Source organism: Plodia interpunctella, chromosome 30 (assembly GCF_027563975.2).
Source record: "Plodia interpunctella isolate USDA-ARS_2022_Savannah chromosome 30, ilPloInte3.2, whole genome shotgun sequence".
NCBI lineage: Eukaryota > Metazoa > Arthropoda > Insecta > Lepidoptera > Pyralidae > Plodia > Plodia interpunctella.
In genome coordinates this window covers 2,556,873-2,580,972 of record NC_071323.1, presented here as the reverse complement: position 1 = coordinate 2,580,972, position 24,100 = coordinate 2,556,873, and the positions used below count along the sequence as shown (strand labels likewise).

The 24,100-nt window shown below is 37.8% G+C and overlaps 1 protein-coding gene across 6 annotated transcripts in view; it reads left to right on the top strand.

Moving 5' to 3' along the window:
- The window catches only part of DCTN1-p150 (Dynactin 1, p150 subunit), a 36,451-nt gene extending 16,671 nt beyond the window's left edge, over positions 1-19,780 (top strand). For all 6 annotated transcript variants that reach the window (XM_053767128.2, XM_053767133.2, XM_053767131.2 and 3 more), the window contains 14 exons: positions 485-647; positions 1,239-1,402; positions 2,666-2,812; positions 4,011-4,196; positions 4,652-4,783; positions 5,610-5,732; positions 7,129-7,268; positions 7,901-8,022; positions 10,639-10,726; positions 12,060-12,222; positions 12,807-12,926; positions 13,374-13,484; positions 14,518-14,618; positions 15,328-19,780. In XM_053767128.2, the coding sequence (XP_053623103.1) occupies positions 485-647; positions 1,239-1,402; positions 2,666-2,812; positions 4,011-4,196; positions 4,652-4,783; positions 5,610-5,732; positions 7,129-7,268; positions 7,901-8,022; positions 10,639-10,726; positions 12,060-12,222; positions 12,807-12,926; positions 13,374-13,484; positions 14,518-14,618; positions 15,328-15,409 (1,842 nt within the window). In that variant the 3' untranslated portion in view covers positions 15,410-19,780. The remainder of the gene's footprint in view (positions 1-484; positions 648-1,238; positions 1,403-2,665; positions 2,813-4,010; positions 4,197-4,651; positions 4,784-5,609; positions 5,733-7,128; positions 7,269-7,900; positions 8,023-10,638; positions 10,727-12,059; positions 12,223-12,806; positions 12,927-13,373; positions 13,485-14,517; positions 14,619-15,327) is intronic.
- Positions 19,781-24,100: the final 4,320 nt, after the last annotated feature.

Here is a 24,100-nt window from a genome sequence, read left to right as displayed (position 1 = left end):
GGCATACGACACAGACAATAGGCTTGTTAACAAATTTTTGTTTTGATGACTATTGGAAGGTCCTTACTTATATTAATAGAAACACCAGTGAAAAAATCCGATAATTACAATGCTTTCAGAGATATGAGACAGAAATAAAATCACACATTTTTGGAATCGTCCAAACGCTGCATACTAATGACATGCAGGAGTGACGTCACAACGTGCTAAAATGTTCGCGAAGAAAGCTATTTTTGTTCGTCAGCTACATTAAATATTACGTTTATGGAGATGACTTCTTAATAAAAGTTGTTACAAAATTTTAGCTTTTTGTGATGGTTTAGTTTGTTTTAATAATTACATACTTTTTGAAAATTGACTTTCCAACCAACTTTAAATCTTCGTATAATGATCCAGCTGCATTGTTATAGTCTATGAATTATAATAATGATCCTAGATTATACATATTTTTACAATTGTCTGACCTTGATTTCCTTGTTTGTAGTGTATAGTATCAATGTGGTCTGGAGCACTGGAGCGCTGTCCCCCGGAGACGCTGCTGCGTTGTGCGTCCGCGTTGCCCGACGCGGCGCAGCAGGAGCGCGCGCTGGACGCGCACGCGCAGCTGCTCAAGTGCAACGAGCTCGACGAGAACTGCTCTCTGGAAGGCAAGTTATTTTCTGATTATTTCTGATTTCTCCTTCTTCCTTGAGTCGTATTCCTTATGGCTGAGGGTCGTGGTTTTGAAGTAGAATGAAGCGTGCATAACGACTCCTCTGGGCAATATTAATGGAGTGGATTGCCATTGCCTTCTCCATTTTACACAATGGATGATAAATTATCGACCAGTGTGCAGGTTTCCTCACGATGTTTTCATCGGAAGCGAGTGGTGGTCGATGAAAACTACTATTTATATATGAGTCAGATTGGTATACAAACTCATGGGCGTGCCCCATGAGTTTGTATTATTATTATAGGGGATAAGTAGGATTCGAACCTATGCCCTTTCGATCCACAGGTGGGCGGGCGTCTCAACCATAAAAGTAGTTGTTACAAAATTTTGGTTTTTTTATGGATGGCTGAATTTATTTTTATAATTTTATTAATATTTTAAATGTACTTTCCGCCCAACTATAAATCTTCGTATATTGATCCAACTATATTGTTACAGTCTACGAATTATCACAATTATCTTAAACTAGCTTTTAGATAGGTAGATAGACAGATAAATAAATAAATAAGTATCGTATCGACACCAGGGCTGGAGCGTTGCTGGACATACCTATCGGCGATGTGGTCGGCGCTGGGGCTGCAGACGGCGGCGCGCGTGAGCCGCGACGGCGTGCAGCACGCGGCGCACGCGCTCGACGCGCTCGCGCGCGCGCTGCACGCCGACGTGTCCGCGCTCGACCTGCTGCTGCAGGTGATGCCGCTTGTCGTGTTGCACGTTGCTGTACACTGTACAGTATACAGGGTTAATGGTGTCTAACGCATAACCTTCCAAAGGCGCATACGGTACATAGAGACTAACATCTTTTGTTCTAAGACTTTCGTCTAAACGTGATAAATACAAAACAAATCCTTTTTTTACTTTTAATGTCGTTTCTATAAAACGTTTGATTCCGCTACAAAACGCTACTGTACTGTCTCGTGTTGCTCGGCCATTACATACAGTTAACATGTGTAGAATTGCAAATTAAATTGTATTTTTTTTATATGAAAAAAAAGCTACGAATCCCGAAAAGTCGTAGAATAAAAGTTGTTTGTTTTGATGTACCCGAGTAGTCTTTAGGAGGTTTTGCGTTTGATACCAGTGACCTTGTATATCAAGGTGTTTCGCAGAGCGTTTCGACCGCTGCGGCCGTGCTGTTATTAAAATTTCTAAAATTTTAACAAATAATTGTTTTTGTTATGATTTTGAAATAATTAATCTTTGTTGTGGTAATGTAAATATGTTTTGAAATTGTTCTATCTTCGAGAAAATTGACCGATCGTAGTGACAGCTCGGCCTCAGCGGTCGCAACGCTCTGAGAAACACCCATCAACGATGTGGATCAGTTTTGGAATGATCGAATGAATGAAATGAATTAATTGTTTAAATATGAAACAAAAGAATTGTTTAAAAAATATATATTACTAGCTTCGCTCCCGTGGTATTTCGGGATCAAAAGTTTCCTATGTATTATTCCAGGTTATGTTCTACCTGTGTACAGTCAACAGCACATCAAGATACCCAGCAATAACATGAATTTGAGTAGGTCGATGTGTTGTTGACTGTACAACATTTTTTAATTATCCGTATCCAGTTGATTTTGCGTGAAAGAGTAACAAACATACACACATACAACCTATGTATGTGTGTAATACTCATAATCCTCATAGACTTTCGCATTTATAGTATTAGTAGGACTGTACAACGAAGGAGCCACCCTTGTTCCAGATTTAAGTTATTGAATCTACACCTACATACACACATGCGCATACGCATTTATCTACGTGTACATACGTGGTTCCTATTTATTTACATTTATCTTTATATTTAATTTGTAATTGAGTTGACGCTAATGCTAAACGCTGTAGACAAACCATAGTGGTTTACAACGGCGTTCCTTTATGTTCTGTATTGTATGCCTATATTACGTAGTTAAATAATATATATATATACATATCTAACTTTTGTTTACAGCAATCCGATCGACAACAAGAAGTGGGCCAGCTGCACTCGGCCATCTGTTCCTCCACGGTCGCTCTACAGCAACAGCTGAAGAGCATCCGTCGCAGACTGCCGCCTGGGGTCCACTTGGACGCTGTGCTGTTGGACCCACAACTATGTGTAAATATCTGACTGACTGACTGACTGACAACGCACAGCCGAAACTACTGGGCGTAGAAAGCTGAAATTTGGTGTGTAGGTTCCTAGGACAGTGTAGGGGAGCGCTAAGAAGGGATGTCCTGAAATTCCCACGGGAAACGGATTTTTACTCACATACGAAGTTGTGGGCAATAGCTGGTTATAATACTGCTGAGACTCGATCGGCAATAAGTGGACCAGTTGCACTATTCCATTTGGATCTTCACCGTCGCCCTGAATTACACTACTACATTTGGAGTCCACATGGACGCCATGTTGTTGGACCCATAGCTATGTTTAATTATTTGTTATAATATTGGCAATAAGAGGGCCAGTTGCACTCGTCCATTTGGACTTTCATCGTAGCTCTGAATTGCAGTCAAAGAGGTCTGGGGTCCACTTGGACGCTGTGCTGTTGGATTTACAATTTTGTGTAGTTTTCTTCTTTGATAGTTGAAGTTAAAAAGTATGATCATTTAAATAGATTGTTCCGTTTTCAACGTTTTATTTACATTAAATTCAATTTCGCGCGCCTTATCGATGTATTTGTCAAATCGCACCATTTATATGGTACTGCATTCAATTCTAGCCAATAGGAACGCGCGATTCGCCGCCGCGCATGCGCAATGCTGCCGGCGCAACAAAACGCCATAGCGGCGGCAAGGGGAGTTTTTTCTTCGTTACCGGCTCTTAGCGCGAGCGCATTAAAAAATATGTAATAATTGTGTTATCATATAAGTGCATCGCCAGTGCTCCTATATTTAAACTGGACTATTTCTATCGTTACCGAGTATTGAATTACCGTGTGTCAGGCCGGCCGGCAGGTGTTTAAGGACTATAATTCCAGTGAACCATACTCGTGAGGGATCTTGGGGTACAGCCGCTGTCTACGTGGTAAGTACGCGCAATATTCCTTATTGGCATTATTGCCTGCAGTATCGTTATTTACCGGCGAATACCGAAAGGTATTTGATCCAGATGAGCGATTGACAAATTCATAATTCATCGCGTCAATTTGCAACATAGATGCTTGAGTATTTTCAAAAACCATAATTTCTTGCTTGTAACAGCAACTTGGGGTATGTTCATTAGATAAGAGTACCTACTAATCTCTAATGAAAATACTGTACGTCGACGTGAGACGTGGCGAGTGGACTCCAAGAGTTCTCCCCCTGTCCAGCTGGTAGAGCGAATGCGCAACGAGTGCGCGCGCGCGCTGTGGCTGGCGTCGCGCGCGGCGCGGCTGTCGGCGCGCGCGGGCGGCGCGTGCGCGGCGGCGGCGGGCGAGCGCGGCGAGGTCGCGCCGCTTGCGCACGCGCAGCTCCTCGCTCTCTGGGCCACCGCCGTCGACAAGGTCTACCAACAGGTACTCGTACGCATTTGTTTTCATTGCTGGTACTCTTTATACAAATATTCAATGAAAATTCAATACAAACTTAAATATGAAATGATATAATTCGTCAAACTATGTCAGGTCGTTCACTTTTTTATAATGTCAAAAACGAAATTTTATATGAAGCTTCTATGACAGTGATGTATGTAATGTGTGACGTCTAGAAAGTAAGCTAAATAAATACCTAGACTAGGTTAAATAAATATTTAGATTAAATAAAAAACTAATTACTAAGCAGATTATTGCATTCAGCTAGATGATTTGCATTTTTCTCAAAAACTACTCGACCGATTTTGATGAAATTTGACACACAAGCAAAACCTTCAGGAATGACACAGGCTACTTTGTATTATGGTATTATGGTTATAGTTTTGAAATATATATCAAATTAACCATTTTTTTTTCTTTCTATCCGGTTGCCTACTCAGGACGATCACGGACCGGTGCGCACGATCAAGCACTCGCTGTCGGCGGTGACGGCCGACGTCGCGAAGCTCGCCAGCTTTGTGCAGGACCGAGAGTACGACATGATGTCACTCACGAACGTATCTCAGGACAAGGTGATATAAATATATATATACATATAAATATTACGACAAATCGTAGATTGAGCTAGCCCTGAAGTAAGTTCGAGACTTGTGTTATGTGATACTAACTCAACGATACTATATTTATACGACGACACTATATAGATACCAGTGGCGTGGCGTGAAAAAAAAAATAGAGGTAAAGCCGGACCAAAAACACGGATAACGCGTAAATTTCTCATATACGTAAAACAAACAAACGCGTCACATGCATTGCGTATTTAATATTACGATATTAAAGAATATCTTTAGACAGCGCGCAATGTAATTATGTGGCTCACGATAAAATTGTCGTTTTATATGGGCTCGTTTTTAATATTACTAAGGCAGGTAATGCGATCGGTCGTCGGCTTACATACCTATAGATACCTGCTCTTAGAAAAATCCTTACTAGTTACTATTAACTAGTAAGGATTTTTCTAAGAGCAGACCGCGGGGGTAAGCTATTATTGTTAATAATAAAAATATATATATATTAGAATCTGTCAAGGTAAGCCGGCAGGAATCGTGTTGTATGGAGGCTTCGCCACTGATAGATACCAATATTATCTCTCGTCCCAGCTGTTAAGCCCAGATTTAGACGGGTCACCAGACAATGAAGGCACTTCTTTAGATCAAATGGAGATGCCGTGACGAGAAATAAATATATTAGGACAAATCACACAGATTGAGCTAGCCCCAAATTAAGTTAGAGAATTGTGTTATGGGATACTGACTCAACGATATTATATTTAAACAACGACACTATGTAGATACTAATATTATTCATCTTAAACTAACACAACCCCGCGTGTTTCAGCCGACCCCGCCAGTGGTGGTCCGCGCTCAGCTGGTGAAGAAGCAACTGGAGGAGACCAAGACGCTGACCATCAAGCTGGAGAACAAGGAGGCCGACCTCAAGGAGCTCCGGAAGGCGTTCAAAGTGAGTGATGTTTTTGTGTTCGGCTTCGATTTTCACGCTGGTGTTTAAATAAATACTAGATGTTGCCCGGGGCTTCGCTTCCGTGGGAATTTTGAGATAAAATATAGCCTATAGCAATCTTGGATAATGTAACTTTCTAATGGTGAAAGATTTTTTGAAATAGGTTGGGTAGGTTCCGAGATTACCAATATAAAAGGTAAATATCTTATTAATATAAAACACCACAACACAAATCAGACAACAAAATAACAGAACGTATATTTATCAAAATGAGAATAAAAAAACAAAATAGAGACAAACAGGAAAGATAAGTAAATTTAAACAAAAGTTTACGTAAAACTTATCAGAGCTGACTAAACATATATATATATATATATATATATATATATATATATATATATATATATATATATATATATATATATATATATATATATATATAAGGACAAATCACACAGATTGAGCTGGCCCCAAATTAAGTTCGAGACTTGTGTTATGGGATACTAACTCAACGATAGTATATTTTATAACAAAGACATATTTAGATGAATATCCAAGACCCGGGCCAATCAGAAAAAGATCATTTTTCGTCATGATCCGACCGGGGATCGAACTCGGGGCCACTCGGTTCTGAGGCAAGCACTTTACCACTGCGCCGGTCACTTTACAATCGAGGTCCTCTGGGCAATGAGATCCATTCAGCATATGTTGGAGCCACTTGAGTCACTATAACGCTGGTTTTCAATGAACTTCCTAGTGAGATGTGTTACGGGCGAATGTAGCACAAGATATGAAAGTATTGGTGCAATTTTTCAATAATGAATTATCGAAAATATGTGTGATCTTGTATATCTTTATGGGTTTTATAGGGATTATACATTATAAGGATCTCTGGTTTCGTCGTCTCCGTGTAATGACAATTTGATCAATAAATTTTTCACTTTAACAATTAAAAAGGCGGCATTTTGTTGACATTGACACTGACAGCTCTGTCATCAGACTATTATCGAACCGTCATTTTGTATTTGATTAGAATTAAGGTGGCTATCGTACAAACATTGCTTTTTTCCCTAAAATATTACTTAATTGTAAAGTCACATTAGCTAGTAGTTTGTAGCTTTGGTAAATATCATTTAATTTAGAATATGACGTGAAAAAGTGCCTGTGAAGGCCTAATTTTTGAATTTGATTTTGATTTCACATTAGATGATTTTCGAATAGTATAGGATGGTTAGGAAGAGTCGAAAAATGTGTGATTTTATTTCAGTCATATCTCTGAAAGCATTGTCATTATCACAGTAATTTTTCCACTGGTGTTTCTAACAATATAAGGGCCGATTCGAATATTCACAAAAATAAAAATCAGTCAACTTACCTGATCGAATTAATTTGTCAGGCGAAACAAGAGGAGCTATCGGAGATGCAGATCAGACGGGAGTTGGGCGAACGCAAGCTGTCTGCGGCCGCTCGGGACGCGGAGCTGCGCGCCGAACAGCTGCAGCGGAAGCTGGACGACGTCTGCAACCAGCTCAAACGGTGCGTAGATAGATAGATAGGTGGTCTATCAGGGGACACTCATATTCAACATTCTTCATTCAATTTCAAAACAGATTTTTCTTCGTTTTAAAATGGGATTGGGATTGTTGAAATAAAATACCCGTAGCGCATTTAAAGTACACAGAGCGCCATCTAGCGTTTTTATGGTAAAGTTTATTTTAGCATTCAGTTAAATACAGGTTTTTCGCAAATCCCACAGGAATAATATTTTGTTCCGGGACGAAAGGTATTTCATTCCCCATAATCTTAATTATGTATGTGCAAAATTTCAAGAAGATATTGGTTGAGTAGTACAAATTTACTTTCGCATTTAGTTGGGATTACAACAACAGACACCGGCGCGCCTGGTAACTTTTTCAATTTAGGTAATGAATCAATCAACAAACTGAGCTGTCAGTGTGAATAATCAGCGTGGCGTGTGGTCCCGCCCTAGAATAGGACCACTCCATATCCTCTCGTGGATGTCGTACGAGGCGACTAACGGACACATGGCCTTAATAGCTGATAGACAACAATAGCATTACCAAAGAGGGTCGATAGTTGACTGTGGGCAACACAATTTTGAAATTAATTAATATAATTTAATGACCTAACGTTGGTACGGTCCGCAGCAAAGAGAAGGAGTACGAAGAGACGATGGACCACCTCCAGCAAGACATAGATTCGCTGGAACTTGAGCGCGGCGCGTTGCGGGACAAACTGAAAGTATACGCCAAGAAGGGCTCACACCACGGTACGTATCACTCTAATTCTTGAGGTTAAAGAACTCTATTTTCTCATAGAAATCTACATTTTGCTTACAGATAAAAGAAAAAAAAACTTAAGATTACTATGTACATTTGTTGGTGTGAGCATTGAAATACAAACATTTGAAAAAAAAAAATTAAGTCGGTAGTTGCGTATCGGTAGGAATAGCCGCTCGATTCTTACTTATTAACACAATACTCAAGACAACATTAGGGTGCTCATTCACTGGCATGCAATATATTTGACGACGTCGGCGGCGCAGTGGTAAGGTTCTTGCCACTGAACCGAGAGGTCCCGATGTCGATCCCCGGTCGGGTCATGATGAAAAATAATCTTTTTCTGATTTGCCCGGGTCTTGGATGTTTATCTATATATGTATTTGTTATAAAATATAGTATCGTTGAGTTAGTATCCCATAACACAAGTCTCGAACTTTGGGGCTAGCTCAATCTGTGTGATTTGTCCTTATATATTTATATTTTATTTATATAGTTATACAATAACAATAATTAAAGGACAGAATATTAGCATGTGCTTGCGTATGAATTTTACATTGTAGTTAATTTTAAGTTTAGAATTAAGATATAATATATAATTATATCAATTGTGGATTGGTTGAAATAGTATAGAATAGGTCGATTTTGGCTTTTTTTGATACCTATCAAAAAAAGCCAAAATCGCCAAAAAAGCCAAAATACATTACATATAAAACAATCTAAAGCACCTGCTTTAGATTGTTTTATATGTATCTTGATTTATAATATTTATAATTAGGTACCTATTAGTTTGTATTATAGTAATAAGTAGTTCTAAATTGTTTATTCGTCTTGGGATGATAGTGTGATATTGCGTATATAGTCCTGAGGTGAGGAATTATGGTGTCGCGGAGCTAATGGAAACACGGCGTACGCAACAAGCATTTATTCCGAACTGGCTATAGAAGGACATCTCACAACCAAGATATTAAGACTACCCACCACCAATTATAATATACTAACTTACATACATCACAGATACACAGTACAGTACATTACATTACATTACAGTATACACACAGATACACAATACAATACAGTACAGTAAGGTACAGTAGAGTAAATTGCAGTATACACAGAGATATACAATACAGTAAGGTTCAGTACAGTACAGTACATTAGAGTATACACATAGATACACAATACAATACAGTACAGTAAGGTACAGTACAGTAAATTGCAGTATACACAGAGATATACAATACAGTAAGGTTCAGTACAGTACAGTACATTAGAGTATACACACAGATACACAATACAATACAGTACAGTAAGGTACAGTACATTACATTACAGTATACACACAGATACAACACGATATAATACAATACAGTACAGTAAGATACAGTACACTACATTACAGTATACAGTACAGTGCAATGCAGTGCTATTTAATGCACTAAATAAATACAGAAAATACATTACACAATACAAGTAACAATACTGAAAGTATACGCGGATACAGGGATACAAAGGCGGACTTATCGCTAAAGGCTGAATTTCACGAGCGTTTTGAACGCCGCCGTGGGCTGTCAGTGTTTATTAAATTGTACCGTACACAGTAATCAATTTAATCATCCTATTTTATAAATAAGTAAAAAATGCTGGTACAATGTTAATTTTGTAAATGTTTAATTTAAAAATAAAGATTTTTTATTCAAAAAAATGTGCGACTCCAATGAAAACGCCACACGCCGCGTTCAAACAGCCTTGAAATTCACCCTAAAGCGATCTCTTCCAGACAACCTCAGGGTGGAAGGAAAAGAAAATCATGAGAGAATATTATCCCAATACCAACTAATATTATAAATGCGAAATTAAGTTTTTTTTGTTTGTTACCTCTTCACGCATTATCCACTGGACAGATTGTTATGAAATTTGGTACGCGGTTAGAAAATAACCCGGAATAACACATATGACACATTTTATCCCACGCGACACACATTTTATTTTTTATTTATATTTATATTCACATTTTATTTTTTATTTATATTTTATTTTATTTTATTTTATTTTATTTTATTTTATTTTATTTTATGACACATTTTATTTTATTTTTTTCTTTTTTTATTAAATTCCCACGCGACCTAAGCCCCATTGCGTAGCTAGTACTAAATACATACACAAGATTCATATAACTACGTATATTACATATAAGTAATATAAATAAATATATAAGGACAATTCGGAAATTGTGGAAATACAATGTGATTTAACGAGTATTATTAACATCAATTACTAATTAAATTTACCGACGTCTTCCAAAGAGTTTCTTTCCTCCGCGAGAATTTCCGACGCCAGTATTTATTTTTCCGGGATGAAATGATAGGCCCCTATGTCCTTCCCCGTAGGTACTTCAAACTACATGTATGCAAAATTTCAAGAAGATCGGTTGAATAGATAGAGCGTAAAGAGGTAACAAACAAGCAAACTTATTTTCGCATTTATATAATTAGTTACTATTAGGATTTTAAGAACATTGGTTGGCTAGATAATGCTTGAAGAGGTAATAAACAAACAAAGAGATTACTTTCGCCACTAATATAAAATAAATGTTTTGTTAACAGAGGAGACACCTGTGAAGGAGATACGGCCCACAGCAATCGTGGGTGACGTCAATGAGGCCCTGCAGCATCAGCTCAAAGTGCTGAGTTGGTAAGTTCTATACAGTACTAGCTGCGCCCCGGGGCTTCGCTCTCGTGGGAATTTCGGCATAAAAAGTACCCTATATGTTATTCCAGGCTATAATCTACCTGTGTACCAAATTTCATACCAATCCGTCCAGTAGATTTTGCGTGAAATAGTAACAGACACACAGATACATCCTCACAAACTTTCGCATTTCTAATACTAGCTTCGCCCCGGGGCTTCGCTCCCGTGGGAATTTCGGGATAAAAAGTACCCTATATGTTATTCCAGGTTATAATCTACCCGTGTACTTAATTTCATACCAATCGGTCCCTATATATCGGTAGATTTTGCGTGAAAGAGTAACAAACATACACACATACACATATATCCTCACAAACTTTCGCATTTATAAATACTAGTAGGACTAGCTTTATTTCAGATTCAGATTTTATTGCAACTCACAAGTTATACAGGTTGGTTACACACATGAGTTGACAGTACAAGTACCTACAATTGCAAAAAAAATTCTTTCACCATTAGAAAGTTACATTATCCAAGATTGCTATAGGCTATATTTTATCTCAAAATTCCCCATCAGGCAACATGTAGTCATACAATAAAAATATTCAAGTTTAATTAAGTCAACACTTCGAGTGGGCCGGGTCATGAGGTTCCCTCTATAGTGGTTGAGCTACGCGATGGCTGACCCATGCGTCAACTCGTGAACGGGTGCTGCCAGAGGGAACTGATCATCTCGTTTCTCATATATTTTTGTGCAAGTTAATTGTGTTTCACATCGATATATATATATATATATATATGTATATTATAATCTGCACTCAGATCACAATCATAACCTGTATACGTTTACATATACCTTTTGACTATGTACATTATGTACTTTTATATATTATTAGAAAAAAAAAATGGTTGCCTGTAAAGTCGGTTTTACGGGCGAAGATTTTACGTGACAACGTCTTTTTACGCGCGCGGCAGACCGATCATAGTTGAGTGGGAGAGAGACGCAAGGCATTCGGCGGGCCTCTCTCTCGTTCGGTGACTCATCGTAACGTTACCGGGCGTTACACTTTTTCATAAGTGACTCCCAGCCGCAACCTAATTTAAGACGTTGTCACGTCAAAAACATTGTAAGAAACAATAATGGTAAACTCTTCTGGCACGATAGGGACACTGTTTAAATGAGTTTCGGCATTTCTTCTCAGCAGTGGTCGTTCCGAAATGCCAGTAGTTTGTGGCTTGTGAGAAATAACTATAAATATAAAAATTGACGAGAAAAAGTGCCTGTGAAGGTCTAATTTGTGAATAAATGATTTGATTTGATTCGTTATCACAATAGGACGGTGGAACGTGAACGAGAAGCTCGTCTGGCGGCTTGCAAGAAGGCGGATCGCGCCTCTCTGAACAGCCTGAGGCCGCTGGTCAGCTTCACAGCGGAAGCTGCCAAGTCCAGGAGGCTGGCGGCCACCGAGCTGGAGCGCCAGCTGGCCAGGCTGCAGGCGGTGAGTGCTGCGTGTTATAAGAACAGCTTAGAGTGCAGCTGCGGTCGCTGGTCAACTTCACAGCGGAAGCTGCCGGGTCCAGAAGGCTGGCGGCCGCCGCAGATTTTATTCAAGTCGCCTAAAGGCATCTGACATGACATGAATGTTCTCGTAGTTGCATCTATGGCTGCGAACCTAAAGTCAAGGGTCCATAGATTGAATACAGCAGAACACATATATTTTTTCTTTTTTCATATATAGTTGTAACTTAGCGATCGTTCACTATATTGTAGGTTATAAGAAGATGACGACCTCGGTGGCGCAGTGGTAAGTGCTTGCCTCTGAACCCGAGAGGCCCCGGGTTCGATCCCCGGTCGGGTCATGATGGAAAATGATATTTTTCTGATTGGCCCGGGTCTTTGATGTTTATCTATATATGTATATATTGTAAAATATAGTATCGTTGAGTTAGTAACACATAACACAAGTCAAGTCTTACTTTGGGGCTTGCTAAAACTGTGTGATTTGTCCTAATATATTTATTTATTTTATTTATTTAATATTGTTATAATACAATAATATTAGCGTGGATTAATATAAAACAGGATTGGACGATGTTCGTCGCTCGTTCTGGCCTCGTGAAGTTCCCGGAAGATCCGAGCAAATACGCGACCGCGCACGCCAACCACAAGGAGAGGCAGAAGGAGATCAAGAGGCAGTTGGAAGTATGTATTGTTTATTTAACACTAGTTGTTGCCCTGGACTTCTCTCCCGTTTTCGGTCCCATTTTGAAATATAGCCTAGTAGGCTATATCTCAAAAGGCTCTTGTCCGCGGCTTCGCACCCGTGAATTTATCTTCGGTAGCGGAACAGACGATTTTGCTTACAAAATTTCACCGCCCGTTGTATTTTGGGCTTATTTGGGTTGGTAGTTATTTTGGGGTTGATTTTTGGAAAACAAAGTAGCCTATGTTTGAACAGGGGTCTTTAACTACATACACCAAATTTCATGAAAATTGGTCCAGAGGTTTACCCGTGAAAGCGCTATAGACAGACAAACTTTCGCATTTATTATGTTAGTGTGGATTATCCTTCGTCCAATAGTTTAGTCTGTGCGTTGTCTGTAAAACATCTACTGAAGAGTTTTATAACAATGTTTGTCCGTCTGTCAGGAGCGCTTGGTGGCGCTGCAAGCGGAGGTGCGGCAGCAGCTGCTGACGCACCGGCCCTGGCGCTGTGTGGAGGCGCACTTCGCCGAGTTCCCTGCGCGGGAGTTGGCTCAGGTAATTTTATTTACTAGATGTTGCCCGGCGCTTCGCTCCCGTGGGAGTTTTGAGATAAAATATAGCCTATAGCAATCTTGGATGATGTACCTTTATAATGGTGAAAAATATTTGCAATCGGTTCGGTAGTTTCGGAGATTACCCGCCTCAAACATACAAACTCCCAAACGTTTACCTCTTTATTATAATATATAGTATAGATTTTATCATCTTACTACTGCCATTACAAATCAAATCATTTATTCAGAAATTAGGCCTTCACAGGCACTTTTTCACGTCATACTCTAAATTAAATGATGTTTACCAAAGCTACAAACTACTAGCATTTCGGAACGACCACTGCTGAGAAGAAATGCCGAAAGAAACTCATTCAAACAGTGTTGGTCCCTATTATGCCAGAAGGGCTTACCATTTTTTAAATATAAATTTATGTATATTTTTTTATCAGTAATATAACAATGTAAGCACACAATAAAGTACATGGTCAAAAGGTATACTGAAACATATTATGATTGTGATCAAGTGCTGATGAAAGGAAAATAAATATATAATTATAAACTATTGCGATAGTGGAGCTTAAATATTACATCCTGTAACATATTACCTATATATAAACTGCGTGTGAATTGACAACACACCCAGAACCGTAGAGAAATATTCGTGATCACTGGCCCACATTCGGCCACGCTGGTAACACCCAAGACCTAACAGGTTGGGTGGGCACAGTGACCATCATGCCATGATGGAGGTCATCAAATATATATATTTTTTGTAGAATTCAGGTTTTATTCAGAAATGATCTAAGAAATTGACATGAAATATAAAAAAAAACTTAAAAATAAACTAAATTAATAAATAATAAATATCCAATATAAATAAATATCCAATATATACATTATTATAAACACACACAATTATTATAAACTGTATACTGTAAACTGTAAACTGTACTTTATAATAATTGTATATGTATACATTATATATACGTACATTTTAAAATATTAATTATTATTATTAATTCATTATATATTAGGCTCTGAACACAACATCGGTGGAGGTTGGTACGCTACAATACCGCGGCCCCGCCAACGAAACAGACGACACAGTTTTCGTCACTCCTGCGCAGCTGGCCAAGTAAGAGCTCACTATACTCTTTCTTTATCGAGCGTCTTATTGTTCAAGTATTACCTATACTACTAGCATCACGTCCTGGCTTCATTCGAGTTCTCGAGTAAAATCATAATAAAAAAGTAGTCTTATGTTACTGCTGTAGGTTTCGTCTATCTCTGTGCCAAAATTCATCAAAATCGGCCAACTAGTTTTTGATTTTATTCATCACAAACAAAAATACAAATGTTCTCTCTTTATGTATCAAATAAGTGTTATGTAAATAAAGGTTATGTATCAAAATAAATAGATACATTAACTTAAATTATTTTATCTGTTTTATTACTTTTATGTCCTGCATACGCCATCTAGTGAGATTATAGAGATAGTAAATATTGGGATGAGAGAGAAAAAGTATACGGCATCTCTGTCTTTTATTTTTTTTATTTATACTCAGTTCTTTAGTTTTATGTAACCAATCAACATGTAAACAATCTCAACATCAAATTTTAACATAAAGTCATATATAACACTGCCTGCGCCCCGTGGCTTCGCTCACGCGGGAATTTCAATATAAAAAGTACCCTATGTGTTATTCCAGGTTATATTCTACTCGTGTACCAAATTTCATAACAATCGGTCCAGTGGATTTCGCGTGAAAGAGTAACAAACCGATACGCATACATCCTCACAAACTCTCGTATTAATATTATTTATTACTTTTAATTGTCTACAGGATAAAAGAACTGGTTGCCGAGTTGAAGTCTGACGATGTGAAGCTGGAGTTGAAGGCTATGGACACTATTTGCGCGGCTTAAACTTATACTAAACATTTCTAATTAGTGTTCCTCCAAATTCCGCATCGGTTTCGGCATTAAAATATAATTTCAGTGATAAATTCAGCTGAAACTTTGAACCGGTCGACATTATTATTTTTTTTCTCAGTAAGTGTATCGAGGGAGGAACTTTTTTTCTTTGTTTTTTTTTTTTAACCTGTTCTACTCCACTTCTGGGCAAAGGTTATTTTGTTTTTTTTAATAGTCTTAATTGGAAAAAAAATATTAATACTTATCGCTTTTGGCCAAAAAACATAATTCGATATTTTTGATCGGACACTACTTATAATTGACGAGAATCTTATTAATAAAAAATAATCTTTATTTTTAAGCAAATAACCCATATTTGAAGCGTACAGGTTAACTGTTAATAGCTCTTTTTAGTGATATGAATAATAATCATTCATTCATGTGATACGATTGATAGTGGATCACATAAAAAATATTATTATTTCACGCTGTAAAATACTCGTATGTATATATAGAAAAAAAATGTTTTATTGATGGCGTTTGTTTTATATCGGTCTAGCGGCCCGTTCCGGCTTCGCTCGGGAATAAATTATACGCCTAAACACTATTGGTGAAAACCGCATGAAAATTCGTACAGCAGTTTTTGAGTTTATCGCGAACAAACAGACGCGGCAGACGACTTTGTTATATGTAAGGATAAGGATAGTTGTGTTATATAGCATTTAAAAGAGAATATCTGAACAATTAGTGTTAGTAATATCGCTTATGGCTGTATAATATTTTTTAAGACATTTTCTCGCAACTCTACCGCTTGTTTCGACGTTTTACGTCACAGTTATTACGCTTCGTGACTAATAATAAATAATCATTATTGTATGTTTGTCAATAATTTGTTTTAGAAACAAATCCATGTATAAACATAAATTAAAAGTTCATAATAACAAAAAATAACTTTAAAATATAATTAAATACAAGTCCCATATAAATTATTATTTTTGACAATAGACAGAGAAAATAATAGACTTCGTAATAACTTCCGTTTCGCTCATGCAAGAAAGAGAAGCGAAGTATTGTTACACAAGAAGAAACGAGACATAGCGCTTATATTAATTAATTTTGTCCCTCATAGTGTTCGCTTTTATAACGCCTATTTTGGTTTAAGTTATATGGAAATGTTGATTCACTAGCTCGTTGTCTTTAGTTTCTTTTGTCTCTATTTTTGAAAGGAATAAAGTGACTAATTCATCTCTGATAAGATACTATTCTTACTACTATTTTCTCTAAACGTCGGTCGTGGTCCACCTGCTAAGTTCACCTGGTTGAACTGCGGACATTTGCCGGTGATACGCCTCAGTTTAACCTGGGTGAAATCGAGTGTTTCTGTTCAATCATGTTGTTCACTACGTGCATTATTAAAGAGGAAGTTATATTGTTTCATATTGGTTTATATTGCGGACAGCGGCAATAAACGAATTTTCGATGACTGTTTGAAATTTAGGGAATTCGTAGAAGGTATTCGCATTCAAACCATCACCTCGTCAACTACAGAATTAGTGTGTCTCACACAGGTATCTCGTTCCTTCATCCAAGGCGGACAAACCCCACGGCCAGGGACCCAGTGTTCTATCGGTGGAACAATATCACGGTCCTAATGAAGGAGTGCAGAAGCAGCGAATGCCTAGAAGGTGTCAGAATCCAGACAGACACTTCGTCAGACTAGGACTGACGACAATTTTCAGGGAGTGGAAGCTCACACGAATCTGTCTGACATTGATCATGTACTCTGCACCCTAGGGTTCCAATCTCCGCTCCATTGTTAAGACGAACACGCATCAAGCATTTTCTGGTTCTAACCGGCGACTTCGAAGTCGTCGGTCGTCGGAGGAGGAGGGGGGACTCGCGTTCCCGCTCTCGGCCATGAAGCCTGAGGGTTCTTGGGCGGTGTTGGGCGTATCAAGCTCCATGTCGGAGGCTACGGGTGACTCTGGAGAGTCTGCGGAGGGGCGGGAGCGTAGTCTGGGGTCCCTAGGGTTCCCTGAAGGCCTGAGCGCTTGGGACTCCTCTATGGGCAAAATGCCGAATCTATTCGGCGGGATCGCGGTCGCAGACGCTAGCTGGGAGGGTTGAGAGACAGACTCCTTTAGGAGCATGAGACGCTCCATGGTTCGCTAGCCCGCTAACCGCCTACGGAGCAGGTCGTCGGTGAACGGGGTGTCAGCCATATTGGCTCCGCGACGAGGTAATGGCGGGGAGGGGGGTATACCCGAGGGGAAACTCGGGGCCCTAATCCCTAGCCCTCCCGCCGGGTGTAAGCGGAAGTGTGTACCCTAACCGTTCCCTACTGCGTGGTGTTGAGCTCAGTATGGGGGTGTTCGTACATTTATTCACAAACAAATCATTCACTAGTATACTTTGGCTCCGGTTTTGGAGCTCTCCGGTGTATCTGCACTCAGGCCTTGATGGCCACCTTCAGGTTTCTTTCCGCTGACATAGAGTAGGCGAACACGGCGACCCGGTACTCCTGGTTATCCTTCGGCGTGTTTAAGATGCAGCAGTGAGTGCTCAAATCTCAATCCGCTCCACTCGTGAGATATCGATCACAAGCTGAAAGGCGTGGCGAAAGCTTGTAGCATAGGTTGACTACCCTATCTCCTTATTGTCGTGAGATCCGCTTGTGGGGAGGTCGGCTACTGGGGAAGCGCGGGAAAATGAAACCAACGACCGGTGTGACAGGAGATTGAGGCTATCCCCTCCGACGCTACACGCAGCGCGGGGCGGCAGTCGTGTGTTGATAATGCACATTTTCTCGTGGAACGTCACACATTATTTTACTACTAGCGACCCGCTCCGGCTTCGCTCGGGTAAAATACATATAATTAATTATACACCTAAACCTTCCTCAGGAATCACACTATCTATTGGTGAAAACCGCGTGAAAATTCGTGTTGTACTTTTTGATTTTATAGAATTGAAATAAGTTTATTTAGACACACACATAACAACAAAAAAAAAATTATTTATCGCGAACAGATAGACGCGGCAGAGGACCTTACATATTATAAAACAAAGTTTTATAATATGTAAGGAATAGGATGATTATTTTGGCCATGATTACTGTAAAACTACATAACTGTACATATAGTCTTACATTATTTCTAGCCTTTGTTTATATACGTCAAACAAAATTAGAAATTACAATCAAAAACCAAAAATGCTTTGATCTCGCCCAAGCACAACTAAGAATCTTAATATTAAAATTCTGTATATCAAACACTATAATGTTTCGGCGATTTGTGCCCGCAACATCTGTGTTGTTAATACACCATAAAACTTCGCTGAACGTGGCAAATTGAACATACATCGCTGTTTTTTACTTGCGGTGATAAAAATCCTCGCACACAAATTACGCAATGTATTTTGTTTCGCGTTCGCTTCTGTAAGTTCGCTTAAGTAATTATAATATGAAGGAGTCCTTTGAGTCGGTTGCGGACCGCAGTGGTATTTTGGATGAGTCGCTTTTATGTTTCGTTTTTATTTTAATTATTTGTATTTAATTTTGTAATTTTAAGTGTTATTTTTCCTTTTTGCTTTATATTTTACAGTGTTAACAATTAAAATAGTATAATAACATCAAGATTCTTTTGCGTGGCCAAAATGGCGGAATCTGACATTTCACTTGCGACTCCAATTTGCCGGATAACCTCACAGAATAACCTCACAAATAGCATGCATACTATTGTTTACCAGATACTTTCGATTTTTAATTCGTCGGTTCCGTATTTCAGTTTATGTAATGCTAGATATAAATGTCTATCGTCTTGTGATTGCCACGGCAATATGTTTTAAAGTGATAATTAATATCAAAGACCAACAAATTATATAGACAACGGACGAGTGTAACCAAATGAAAAGACCAAATTCAGATCTCATTCAAAGTGGTAGATAGGGCGGGGCACGTGGTGAAGGACAAAAGAAGCCAGCGCTCTTCAGTCTCGTTTCTTTTTTATTCTAATACGTACATCTCTTGTATGAACGAAATGAAGATCTTTCTCTGTCTACGGAGATTATTTTCTTCTTCCTCTTAATAGATATCAATAGGATTTACTGCAATATTTTATTGATTTTTGATTTGCTACTATATTTATTGTACTATTATGTATATGGAAACATATAATAGCCCTTATTTTTAGATATATTAAGGCATACATATAGAACTTGTTAACGCTGTTGGTTTTCTTAATAAATAAATAAATAAATAAATAAATAGAGGCGTTAATATGTCTGTTTTTATTTGTGCATTATGGTAGTTGATTGCATATAACAGTGAATGTTTTTTTTTCTTTATTTATCAAATTATATGACTTAATAAACGGTATATTTTTTTTATTAGAATCAATTATCTTTTATTTCATACTCCCTTTTCTTCTTCTTCTTTGCGTGTCGATGGCAAATCAACGCTCTGCTACCTAAATATATTCTTGCCAGAATTGAGCCACTTCGACGGCTTCATCGGAAGCTACCATCAAGTCAGCCCGAGTACAGGTGTTTGGACACTCGGGACAGGCGAGCAGATGTTAATTGATGGCTATCAATTGTGGGGAGCCCTTTTAATAACCAGATTCTATGTTTTTGCAAGTCCGCTACACAAATTCTACAGTGGAAAAGTGTGGTTTGTCGTGTAAAGCTCAGCTCATATTTTATTTATATATTATATATTGTTCTAAAATCAATATGTTGAATTGAAACACTAAACTCAGCACAATACATTTCATTCTATAAGCAATACTTGAATATGTTACGGCTAAAACCCAAAAGGTACGGCTAGTCCCACTAGGTTTGGGCTAGATATTTTCTAAATATTTTGTCCTTTATCTACATAACACTTTCGCGGACGCACAACTGCTGTATCAGTTATAACAATTAATCGTGTTTTGTATCTCGTCGAGCGTCCGCGAAGTGATATAAAATTTTTATTATTCTTTTACTTGACAAATTGGTATCTGTCCTAATCCTAACTTAATAATTAATACCAAAGTACCTAAGTGTTTGTTTGCCTCTTCAAGCTTTATCTTCTCAAACAATCTTCTAAAATTTTTTACATATAGTTTGATGTAAGAAATCACTCCGGAAACATTACTGTTCCCTTAGGAAATTCACTCAAGCGAAGCTTCCAGCAAAAGCTAATAACCAATAAATGCCCCATTAAGCTAACATATTTTTCACAATTAATTGCAGTCTCGTTACAAGTGAGTTATTGCATTTTTTATAAGCCCATAAAGATCTGTAATACTAGATAACGAGTGTGTCACACATAAACGTTTCCTTTGAGGCGGGGGACCCCTAAAACGAATACAATAAGCACTCGAGAGGTCGACAATAATCGACACGGTAGCAAGCACCCTCGCAGCCCCACAATCACTTGATGCGCTTTTCGGAAATTTGGACGCTCAACGACGTATAGGGTTGGCACCCGCCAGTGAGTAAGTTATCTATTAACTTCTCTTTCTAAAATCTTGGTAAGTAAATGTAATAATACAATTAAATTAAAGAAATTAAGAAACCCCCAACACCTGAAGTTACTTGTATCCTCTAGAAAAGAGCTGACGGTTTCCAAACAGCTGAACATACATTTTCCGAACATAAATAAATATATTAGGACAAATCACACAGATTGTGCTAGTAGCACAGTAAGTTCTAGACTTGTGTCATGGGATACTAACTCAACGATACTATATTTTATAACAAATACATATATAGATAAACATCCAAGACGCGGGCCAATTAGAAAAGATCATTTTCCATCTTGACCCGACCGGGGATTGAACCCGGGACCTCTCAGTTCAGAGGCAAGAACTTTACCACTGCGCCACCGTGTCGTCAAAAAAAAAAACATAGCTAAGAACACTCTCGATTAAATTCTCTTTCAAATAAATCAAACCGGTTTAGCCGTTTAACTGCTACGCTGCCATGAGCAAACAGATACACAGACACTGTAGTCTGCGTTTAAAAATGCATTGAGCTAGAAAAATCATCAGCAAAGTTAAATGTACAATGAAGAAGTTGTTTTTTTCGAGTACCTATTTATTATGATACTTTGACTGCTGAAAACAATCGCTGCGCAAATTATATCTGTTAACCCCTAACACCAGCAACCGAGTCCTTAAATATCAAAATGACGCGGCAGTCCTTGCGAAAACAATGCGAAATACGACAATATATGAAAATAATATTGTTAGTTACCTACTTCTAATAAAACCCTAATGTATATCGAATCGTTGTAGAATATCCCAACTAATATAATAAATGCGAAAGTAAGTTTGTTTGATACTCTTCACACATCTACTGGAGCGATTGTTATAAATTTGGTACACGGGTAGAAAATAGCCTGGAATAACACATAGGGTACTTTTTATCCTGAAATTCCCAGTTAATGTATCGATATAAATCCTACAACAATTACATATAATGCATTGTGGTACTACCTACTTTATTTTATAATTTATTACCTTTAAGCATCATACATCATAGCATCAACCTGCTATAACGAACAAACTGCAACTGATTATAACAAACATAAAAAAGTTATAGATTTGGAATGAGCCCCGCGCAAACCTGTAATTTTATACGCCAAACATTTTTTTTTAAATAAAAATCTAAATAACAAAAAAACACATCAGCGACAACCCTGCATTAGCCAACCAGGGTTGTCGCGGTGATTAAAATTCCTTTCTCTAATATCAGCAACCCTCTTCATAGCGGGTCTATTGTGATCGAGCCTAATAAAAATACAGAATAATTAATGTCAAACGGGGATAGCCACCTGTGTAGCAGACAAAATGGATACTTGTTTATGTGTGCTAATAAAACAAATAACAGGAATATTTGACTTGGGGTAACTGAAATTGAAAACATAGTTATAGTTGTGTGTAATTATTTTCGAGTTATGCCATATCATAGTAGTGTTAGCTATTTCAGGATTATGTCATAGTAGTGTTAGCTATTTCAGGATTATGTCATAGTAGTGTTAGCTATTTCAGGATTATGTCATAGTAGTGTTAGCTATTTCAGGATTATGTCATAGTAGTGTTAGCTATTTCAGGATTATGTCATAGTTGTGTTAGCTATTTCAGGATTATGTCATAGTTGTGTTAGCTATTTCCGAGTTATATTTGAGTTGTGTTAGCTATTTTAGAGTTACATTTTAGTTTTGGTGTAACTCCAAATAGCTAACACAACCTTAACATAACTCTGAAATAGTTAACACAACTAAAACGTCGAAAATAGCTAACACAACTCTAATATAACTCGGAAATAGCTAACACAACTACGACATAATCCTGAATAGCTATGTCCAACTGTCTAGAGGTCCAACAGGCTTCGAATACGAAAAGGGCACTAGACGTGTGAGAAGGCGCACTACAGGAAAGGACAATGTGACTCCGCCTATAGCACAAACAAGGCAATATTCAATTGACTGAAAATATATTTTTCGTAATTCTTTGAGATAAAGGCTTCTTTGGAAGTATATCCATTCTAAATCATAATAATTAGACACCGATATCGTATGTATTATATCGATAGTTAAGTAGTTTTCTCTTCAAATTATAATATCCAACCAAAACAATGATGTGATTGATTTTAAAATATGATGATTGACCTTATATAGGGCGGTCAAGATGATCCTAACAATACAAGTATTAAGTATTATAGAAATCCGTCCAGTGGTTTGGAAGTTAGGAAAATAATATTACATTACATAGCGCACAATATAATACAACAAGATACGCGCGAAACACAGCCATCTCCTTACAGTCCCATATCAAATGGACGACAAAGATTGGTTTAAGTCCGGGCATAATGTTTTTGCCTTGTCTAAATCCATGTCTAGGGACGACTTATTACATTAAATTAAATGTTCCCCCGGGTTGTTATCCGTTCACGGCGTAATCGAGCGGCTGATAGGTCACTTTGGGCATTAAGTTTTAACTTTGTGCGTGCCTTGACTGTTCACTTTTCTCTTTTTACGAATGTCGCATTATATTTTACTAGCGACCTGGCTTGGTTTCGCACGGGATTTACGTACCTATTTAATACATTATGAGAATAAAATGTGTAAATAACAGTGAAAAATTCATAAAAATCCGTTGAAGAAAACTTAGAAACGGACAGACGCTGTACATACCTAATTAAGAATAGACAACACACCGGCAGCAGGCATAGTTTTAATTAATTTTTTGACGTCATTATGCTAAGTTGAAAAATAATTTTGAATTTGAAAATCAATTTGCCCTGATAAAATGGTAACAATATTTCTCGTAATATTATCATAAAGCGGTAATCCGAAACATTATTTATACCAAGTAGATATATTTAGCAATAGTAGAAGAAATCCAGAAAAGAGGAATCTCAATTTTAAAAGACGTATCTTTGAAAAATAATTTGTGTTATAAAAGTTAACGAATCGGGTTAATTAGCACGGACAACAAATGTGGATAGTTATTTACTTAACAACAAACAAAATTAGTTTTAAAATAGTATAGTATTTCAAAAATATATTTTACGAAAATAACATATTTGATACAAGCTTTTCTTGTTCTCAAAGAGATCTTATAGCATTCAAAAAATGAGTGACATAAAATTCTATGTCCGTGCAGTAAACCGTTAAGGAGATCCGTCGTCGGAAACTGTTCCTGGGAGCACCAA